The following is a 9,642-nucleotide window of genomic DNA, read 5'->3' on the forward strand; positions in this document are numbered from 1 at the left end:
GTAAGTAACATTATATAAGGTAGCATTGTTTAAAGTGGCTAGTGATATATTTACATCATTTCCCATCAATTCCCATTATTAAAGTGGCTGGAGTTGGGTCAGTGTCAATGACAGTGTGTTGGCAGCAGCCACTCAATGTTAGTGGTGGCTGTTTAACAGTCTGATGGCCTTGAGATAGAAGCTGTTTTTCTTTCTCTCGGTCCCAGCTTTGATGCACCTGTACTGACTTCGCCTTCTGGATGATAGCGGGGTGAACAGGCAGTGGCTCGGTGGTTGATGTCCTTGATGATCTTTATGGCCTTCCTGTAACATCGGGTGGTGTAGGTGTCCTGGAGGGCAGGTAGTTTGCCCCCGGTGATGCGTTGTGCAGACCTCACTACCCTCTGGAGAGCCTTACGGTTGAGGGCGGAGCAGTTGCCGTACCAGGCGGTGATACAGCCCGCCAGGATGCTCTCGATTGTGCATCCGTAGAAGTTTGTGAGTGCTTTTGGTGACAAGCCAAATTTCTTCAGCCTCCTGAGGTTGAAGAGGCGCTGCTGCGCCTTCTTCACGACGCTGTCAGTGTGAGTGGACCAATTCAGTTTGTCTGTGATGTGTATGCAGAGGAACTTAAAACTTGCTACCCTCTCCACTACTGATCCATCGATGTGGATAGGGGGTGTTCCTCTGCTGTTTCCTGAAGTCCACAATCATCTCCTTAGTTTTGTTGACGTTGAGTGTGAGGTTATTTTCCTGACACTACACTCCGAGGGCCCTCACCTCCTCCCTGTAGGCCGTCTCGTCGTTGTTGGTAATCAAGCCTACCACTGTTGCGTCGTCCGCAAACTTGATGATTGAGTTGGAGGCGTGCGTGGCCACACAGTTGTGGGTGAACAGGGAGTACAGGAGAGGGCTCAGAACGCACCCTTGTGGGGCCCCCGTGTTGAGGATCAGCGGGGAGGAGATGTTGTTGCCTACCCTCACCACCTGGGGGCGGCCCGTCAGGAAGTCCAGTACCCAGTTGCACAGGGCGGGGTCGAGACCCAGGGTCTCGAGCTTGATGACGAGCTTGGAGGGTACTATGGTGTTGAATGCCGAGCTGTAGTTGATGAACAGCATTCTCACATAGGTATTCCTCTTGTCCAGGTGGGTTAGGGCAGTGTGCAGTGTGGTTGAGATTGCGTCGTCTGTGGACCTATTTGGGCGGTAAGCAAATTGGAGTGGGTCTAGGGTGTCAGGTAGGGTGGAGGTGATATGGTCCTTGACTAGTCTCTCAAAGCACTTCATGATGACGGAAGTGAGTGCTACGGGGCGGTAGTCGTTTAGCTCAGTTACCTTAGCTTTCTTGGGAACAGGAACAATGGTGGCCCTCTTGAAGCATGTGGGAACAGCAGACTGGTATAGGGATTGATTGAATATGTCCGTAAACACACCGGCCAGCTGGTCTGCGCATGCTCTGAGGGCGCGGCTGGGGATGCCGTCTGGGCCTGCAGCCTTGCGAGGGTTAACACGTTTAAATGTATTACTCACCTCGGCTGCAGTGGAGAGACCACATGTTTTCGTTGCAGGCCGTGTCAGTGGCACTGTATTGTCCTCAACGCGGGCAAAAAAGTTATTTAGTCTGCCTGGGAGCAAGACATCCTGGTCCGTGACTGGGCTGGGTTTCTTCTTGTAGTCCGTGATTGACTGTAGACCCTGCCACATGCCTCTTGTGTCTGAGCCGTTGAATTGAGATTCTACTTTGTCTCGGTACTGACGCTTAGCTTGTTTAATAGCCTTGCGGAGGGAATAGCTGCATTGAGTACTGAGTAAAGGGTCTGAATAGTTATACATTTGCTACAATTTCTTACCTCTTTTTGCTTTGTCATTATGGGGTATTGTGTGTAGATTGAAAAGGGGGAAAAAACTATTTAATCCATTTTAGAATAAGGTTGTAATGTAACAAAATGTGGAAAAAGGAAATGGCTCTGAATACTTTCCGAATGCACTGAAAATGCTCATAAACCAGGTGTCCATACAACCTTTTTATGCCAGTAAAGTACAAGTCGGATAAAAAATGTCGACAGGCCTGATTAAAACAGCAAATGGAAACAGAAAACAACCGTGCCCAGTTTTTTAAAAAGTCATCTGGATTTTGCCTATCGTATAGGAGTAAATGCATAGACATAGAAACTGTTCGTGAGAATAGGTCTATTGTGGTCTGGATGTACACAAGAGATGTGTTTTCACCATCCCACTATTGACACAAAACACTTGTATGCAAAGCTATTGATCTAGCTAACTACGCAAGACTATTTCTGAAACCTAGTGGGCTTACCTAGATATTATTTACCTTTATATGTGCCATGTTCAACTGAAGTGGATTACAGTTGCAGAAGCAGGAAAAGTACACGTCAGAAATATACAATGACAACATGCTGGCCTAATTTGATACTGTAGGTTAAGCCTGGGGTGAATAAAAAAAGCATAGGACTAAAACATAGACACATGTGTGTAAGTAAAGAGCCCAATTCTCTTACTTTTGTAGTTCCAATGGATGCTGGTTGCCTGGATCTCTTGAGTGGGTATGTAGTCATCCGTGAATTTCTTTCCTTGCAGTCGATGCCATAGAGTGCTCTTGCCAGTATTTCGGTCTCCGCGGATAACTATTTTCACTTGGAAGAAATAACGAAACAAAGTAAGACTGGCCTGCCTCTAAATATATGTGCAGTAGCCTATATTTTATCATACATATTGCTATGAGCATAACAAGATATGCATCACTTACTGTTGTACTGTACTCCTTTGGCAAAGCGTCTCTGTAAACTCTGGTTCATGGACTGCATGCCAGCAGGGATGCTCTTGTCTCTCGGCTGGCCTGGTTCAGAACCAACTAACTTCTTCAAAGCTGAAAACATCTTGACAGGAAGCTGATCTAACTAACCCCGTCAGAGATGTGCGAAATATAGTATATTTAACTGAACCAAAATGATGGAAGAGTTTCTAGACTACTGATGTAGATTTAAATGTTATATTGAGCGATGATCTGATCAACCCAGGTAGGTCTAAGCTATGAATCCAGAATTTGAAAGTGGTACTGTATTTTCGTACACAGAAGTAGCATTAGCCCCCATCAGGAAGATGCATGGGTAGGTAGGTAAGCTTGCATACTTCAGTATACGACTAGAATTTTCTACTAAGAGGATTCCTCAAGGGCAGACAATAGCTTTATCAGTTGTCCGTTTCTTCTCTCATGTGGTTTTGGGTTACGATCATCTGCAAGAAAGAAACGACATGTGAAATTGAACTAACAGAACTAACAGTGTTTCCCCTATATGCATTTAGCAGTAGTGTAGCATTTAACAGTTTTAGTGGGGGTTCCCCCAATTCTCCCATATTGGGGAATCAGTGATTTGAAAGTCTAGGTTTGAAATAAAATATGTCACAAATTACTATTGAAAAAGGCTTGCTCCAAATTCCCATTGGAACACAGACATTTTAAAAGTGCAGGGCTTGTGCAACATGCCATACCTTTTTCGTCTTACAGGAATGATATACATGTGAGGAGAAATCTGAAGTCTACCTATCCATTGATTGTAAATATATCCCCTGTCTGATTCCCAGTTTGTCCACTAGATTGCAGTAGGAGATCAAAGTCTCTTGGCCACTTGAAACCAGTTGCGTCTGGTTTGGGTAGTGAGCCACTGTGCCAAAATGGCTGAATGGATTTTCACGCCTGACATCTTAAAACAACCTTAGTAATCAGGGCTTTCAAGTTATGGAGTTTGTCTTTTGAAAAAAGTTTGTATTTTTGAAAAATTCAAACGTATTTTCCTATTCTTATGAAAACTGAGCTAGCTAAACCTAGCATGTATACACGGTAATGTAAACAGAGAAGAAAATGCATTGCTTTATTATGACTTTCCATGCATACTAAATGTTTGTACTTTCAGCTACTTGAACTACATTGCATGAATATGACCATAGTGATAATGATAGTACTAAATCTAAAGAATATCAGTACTCAGGTGGTTTATGCCTACTAGATGAAGATCATTGCCATCATCTTACTCTACATAGACAAAATATGTGTTTATGAGTTGTGAGTCCCCCTACCATCCCTGCCTAGCATGTGCACAATACTACACTTTCTATTTTCTGACCGTCTGTTTTTGGGACTCACCGGGCCCTGTACAGGGCCAATAACAACCTCAGACATACAGACGACACCTTCGTCCATTAACTCTTAAATGTAATATAATGGAACAGAGTCATGATCAAGGGCTAGTGAAAACCAATTCTTGACTATTCAGATTTTAACTGAGCAATAGGGTAACTTACATAACAGTATATATTTTTTTAATATTGTCAGTGTTAACCAAAGGTAACAGTGTAACACTTTTCCTTGGGCATCAGCTGATACATGGTATACTGAACAAAAATATAAACGCAACAATTTCAACAATTTTACTGAGTTAAGAGTTCATATAAGGAAATCAGTCAATTAAAATGAATTCATTAGGACCTAATCTATGGATTTCTAATGACTGGGCAGAAGCGCAGCCATGGTTGGGTCTGGGAGGGTTTTATTTTTTTTATTGCACCTTTATTTAACTAGGCAAGTCAGTTAAGTATAGGCCCACCCACTGGGGAGCCAGGCCCAGCCAATCCGATTTAGTTTTCCCCCACAAAAGAGCTTTATTTCAGATAGAAATACTCCTCTGTTTCATCAGCTGTCCGGGTGACTGGTCTCAGACAATCCCACAGGTGAAGAAACCAGATGTGGAGGTCCTGGGCTGGCGTGGTTACACGTGGTCTGCGGTTGTGAGTCCGGTTGGATGTACTGACAAATTCTCTAAAACAACGCTGGTGGAGGCGTATGGTAGAAAAATGAACATGAAATTCTCTGGAAACAGCTCTGGTGGCAATTCCTGCAGTCAGCATGCCAATTGCACACTCCCTCAAAGCTTGAGACATCTGTGGCATTGTGTTGTGTGACAAAACTGCACATTTTAGTGGCCTTTTATTGTTCCCAGCACAAGGTACACTTGTGTAACGATCATGCTGTTTAATCATCTTCTTGAAATGCCACACCTGTCAGGTGGATGGATTATCTTGGCAAAGGAGAAATTATCACTAACTGGGACGTAAACACATTTGTGCACAACAATTCAGAGAAATAAGCTTTTGTGCATATGGAACATTTCTTGGATCTTTTACTACAGCTCATGAAACATGGGACCAACACTTTCCATATTGCGTTTATAATTTTTGTTAAGTATAGTAACAGTTAGCTAGCTAGCCGGCAGTCTGGTGTAACTAGGGAACACGTTAGCTACCTAGCTAGTGTGATGTTGATCTAGCTATCTGATATGCCCTCTGATTATATTACTTTATTAACTAACTAACGTTTGATAGCTACCTGCCTACTTGTTTTGAGATTGCATCTAATAAAGTCAAACTCACCGTTACATACGCTGCCATGACTAATGTATATACATACTACCTAGCGTATGACGATGTGGCTTGTTAGTTAGCATCACGATAAAGTAGCTTGCTAGCGATAACGTTGACAGTGCTGAGTGGTGTCCTAAATAATACCCACCGGTAATCAAATGATTCTTCAATGTAGCAAGGGTGACATGGTTATTTCCAAATCCAACTCCTCCTGATGCACGTGAAAGACGCTAACGTTACACACTCTTAGCTAAACAGTTTGCTTCCTGGTGGCATCATGGATAATTTTGAGGAGATGGGAAACTCCATTGGAATCGTATTAACGCCCATTGTGTGATAAGCCCCTGTGCAGTTCCGGGCCGGGATCAATGTGGGCGGAGTCAAACGCGTTTAAACCGAACTCTTCCCGTCTCCTTCAAGTTTTTCCCAAATTGAGTTAAACGTCAACGAATCTTAATCGAACTTAACCTACATGGATAAAAAATATAAACCATGGAAGTAAAGGAGACTGTCATTATGCATAATGTACGTTGTAATATTCATGTTATACCAGTGTAGTGGTATGTCTTTACTTGACCAACTACCGCACAGATGTTATAGCGTTAATTAGCACCCATTTGCACGTGAGCTAGCTAATTGTTCACAATGAGGGAATCTTATTTGAATAAATGTGCCTACTTGAGCAATACGCCTAGGTTTACATGTACAGTTATGTAATCGATTTGATCGTTGATTTTTCGGTTTCTTCAATGTATGCGTTATGTTTGGCTGGCTCTAAATGTGTATCGTTGATGCCATTCCCTTAGTTACACAACGTTAGTGAGTCTACACATAGTGTATATACAATAATGAAATCACCTGGTCCCAATATACATGGCAAGTCAAGAAAATGTATTTTATCTCGTCCACACTGCAAACTGAAGTTTAAAAAAATAAACTTAAACACATTTACGAAGAAAGCATACACATTGCTTTGAAACTGTGTCCAATGAAAGATTTTTGGCATGTGAGTGCATTGATGTGAGAAATGGTGTGTTCGCAGTCAAATACATTTTCTGGTCCAGCAACACCAACACATGTTGTGAAAAATACTTGGGCTAATTCAGTTCCAACTGGGTTCAAACCTGTTATGCATGCTGGAGTATTAAAAAGCTGCTGAATTGTACTTTTTCTTTACTTTCACACGCACTGTTGTTCACAGAAACATTGCTTGGATCTTGTTCCCTGGACCTTGGAGGACTTTTGGTGTGGATGATCAGGTTAGATATTCATTTAAATTGTTCCACTGAACTGTACCATTTGATTGTCTTTCCTTTGTTGAAAATTGTACGTTGTTCACACCGTAGGGCCTACCAAAGCAAGGTTTCTCAAACCACTGTAGGGTGTTTGTTTTCATGGTAAGATGCTGGCTATTCAGTTTTGTTAGTCCTATTTTCTGTTATAACAATATATGCAAATGTGTTATTTCTGTGCTTGCAGCATGCAAAACTTGTTATTGCTCATACTTTTTCTTGTTTATTATTCTTGACACTTTGGGACCTATTTCCTACAGTTTTTACACAATTCATACATCAAACTCCTGCAGAGCTGGATGCTGGTGTGACATGCAGTGACTTCTTGGGGAGGGGGGGGGGTGTTATTTATTATAACTATCAAACTTAACAACCTACTCTTAACTTACAGTATGCTCTGTACATTGCAATGGAAGCACAGTGTGATTTCACTGAGGTATGTATAAATTATGAAATTCTCATCACTAATGTTTTTTTGGGATCCCCATCTGATTATTTTTTTAAAGCCTAATTTGCTGCATGTTTTCCTATGGTGGTGCTTGGTTCTCCTGCAGAACTTTCCTATGCTGTAACATTATAAAAACATTTAATTTGCATCCTTAAAATCAAACGCTTTGCTGTAGCCAGACTGACCTGAATATATGTTCATAATGAATGCATGTCATTCACTCACTGAGGTCTGAAGAAGAGGTTGAAAGATCCAAAAAGGCGGTGAAAACTACCTGTATTGTGTTGTCATATGATGAGTGGTATAGTCTTAAACTAATGTTTAAAGATGTACCCCCCAAAAAAAAAATATATATATATTTCAGGGTGATGTAGATCCCCCCAAGAAGTCACATCAGCATCCAGCTCTGCAGGATCAGGTACTGTATCGGCTCTTAGCTAAAGTAAGGTACATTCTTGTACACACATCCCCAGAGGTTCCCTTACATTACTTAATGACCACAATCTGTTTTCTTTCTAGACGATACTGAAAACAAAATGCACTGCGTACGTAGTCTGTGTGTAATGCCCATAGGCTTGATGCATGGCAAGATATTATAGTTGTGATGACTTGAGTAGTTATATCACTGAAAACCCCTTCAGTAATAGTGGCTTTTGTTTGCATGGTGGTATTGTGAAAGTGGGGTGTAATTTGACTTGCTCACCCAATGAGGCACTATTAATATTTAGTCTTCCTTTTTCTTCAAGGAAGCAGCTGTTCTTCTAAGGAACACCCTAGAGGCAGCAAGGTGGCGCAAACTCCGAACATTTAAAGGCACTGTTTCCCTCCCCCTAGTGTGATGGATGGGGAAGACTGCATTACAACCCTTAAAGAACTATGGTTGTATGATGGCCAGGATGAAGAGGAAACTAATATCCTCAAGGAACCATTCATGTTACAGAGAGATTATGAGATGTGGAGGCAGTCGTCAAGAAAATTACTGTCTTTGCCTCTTGAGGAGCAGGAGTGAAGCCATTCTTGAGTGGTCAAACCTTGTTGTCTGCTTTGTTAATTGTGTTATGTTGTTTAGTAAAGATTACGTAGAAGTCACCCATGTATCTGATCTCTTTTACTGGAACTGGTGAAACGTAATGTACAAAGCACATTCAGTATGTCTATATGGTATAGTCTGTCTCCATTCGAGGAAAGCAATTAGCATTATAAATCAGGATAGATGGTAACTGGGTGTGTATATGCTCAATGAAATAATTAGTGATAAAAAAAATTGTTGATAAATGTTACTAGTACATGACATGCATAACAAGTCTGTTCACTGCAATAATATCAGTAGCTTGTCTCAAATATAGCATGAGGCAAAAAAGTGTTACAACGCAGCTGCTGGTACCACTTCATATATTTCTTACGATCTTCCAAAATGAAATACGTTGGTATTCAACGTGTCTTGCGCAAACGTGTCTTTGCATTCAGTGTGTGACTGTCAAATCTCAGATGGACAAAAGGTTGGCGGGGCCAAACGTTTGTAGACCCGAATTGCACACTGCGGTCAGAAGTACTTGCATTGTGTACGTTGCCCATGTGTCGTCAATGGACCGCGCCGTGCATTCTAAGCCATTTTGAGACAAGGAGCTCCTTCAAAGAATGAATGGCTATCAATTGGGTGCTAACTCAAAAACATTTAGCATGAATTACATTAACAAAAAGTACAACATTACGAATATTTTCCTAGATGTGAGATTAACTTGTTTTCTGGAATATCGCTTTGAAATCGTGAGATCCCGTACCTTTTGAGGAAAATGGGCAGGTTTCTCGACTCACCATGATTTCAACGGGATTGCATGACGACGTGAACGCGATTGGTCGACAGTGCCTGGCGGAGCTTCATACGTTGCTCCAGGCGTTTCTGCTGGGATTCCTATCTACTCCTTTTCTAATAACTCTAGTGGTACTTGTTCAATCAAGCTACACGTAGTTAGATTATTTTCTGGCAGTTGCTATGGGTGAATATTGTACAAGGGGAAAATAGCTAGCTACTTTACTACACTTCATATGCTTTTGATGGATTTCTTGTGACCACTGAACTTGAGCTATATTAAAGGGATAGTTAACCCAAAATACTTACATACTGGTGTCCTTACCGTGTATGCAGTCTATGTACAATATATTACACAAAGCCATGCTTTGGGTTAGTTTCCCTGGCACTGTTTCCAAATGCTAATGTTTTAGCATGTGGGGCACAAATCTCATTATTCATGGTACCGATATTAGCAATTTTCGCGCATCATGTTCATATCTATAAGTGACTTTGTTGAGCTTCACAGTGAATTCTAGATATTTTCGGATGATGTGTACATGGTGCGCGAAAATTGCAAATATTGGTACCATGACTTGAATGGGATTTGTGCCATAAATGCTAAAATATTAGCATGGAAACAGTGCCATGAAAATAAAAACCAAAGCATGGATTGCTGTCATCTTGTATATAGCCAG

General features: G+C 41.5%; 1 protein-coding gene and 1 long non-coding RNA gene across 5 annotated transcripts in view; one reads left to right on the plus strand and one right to left on the minus strand.

The window, feature by feature from the left end:
- The window catches only part of rabl6b (RAB, member RAS oncogene family-like 6b), a 33,435-nt gene extending 27,706 nt beyond the window's left edge, over positions 1 to 5,729 (minus strand). For 2 of the 4 annotated variants that reach the window (XM_035786097.2, XM_035786095.2), the window contains exons 1-4: positions 5,564 to 5,729; positions 2,747 to 3,234; positions 2,499 to 2,633; positions 2,312 to 2,332 (exon numbers count right to left, since the gene is read on the minus strand). In XM_035786097.2, the coding sequence (XP_035641990.1) occupies positions 2,312 to 2,332; positions 2,499 to 2,633; positions 2,747 to 2,876 (286 nt within the window). In that variant the 5' untranslated portion in view covers positions 2,877 to 3,234; positions 5,564 to 5,729. The remainder of the gene's footprint in view (positions 1 to 2,311; positions 2,333 to 2,498; positions 2,634 to 2,746; positions 3,235 to 5,563) is intronic. The other 2 variants (XM_035786098.2, XM_035786096.2) reach the window with 1 other exon arrangement.
- Positions 5,730 to 5,790: 61 nt separating this feature from the next.
- Positions 5,791 to 7,172, plus strand: LOC118393433 (uncharacterized). Its single transcript, XR_004827556.2, has 3 exons — positions 5,791 to 5,940; positions 6,617 to 6,674; positions 7,099 to 7,172. It is a non-coding gene; the product is annotated as an uncharacterized LOC118393433 (long non-coding RNA).
- Positions 7,173 to 9,642: the final 2,470 nt, after the last annotated feature.

Source organism: Oncorhynchus keta, chromosome 14 (assembly GCF_023373465.1).
Source record: "Oncorhynchus keta strain PuntledgeMale-10-30-2019 chromosome 14, Oket_V2, whole genome shotgun sequence".
Lineage (NCBI taxonomy): Eukaryota > Metazoa > Chordata > Actinopteri > Salmoniformes > Salmonidae > Oncorhynchus > Oncorhynchus keta.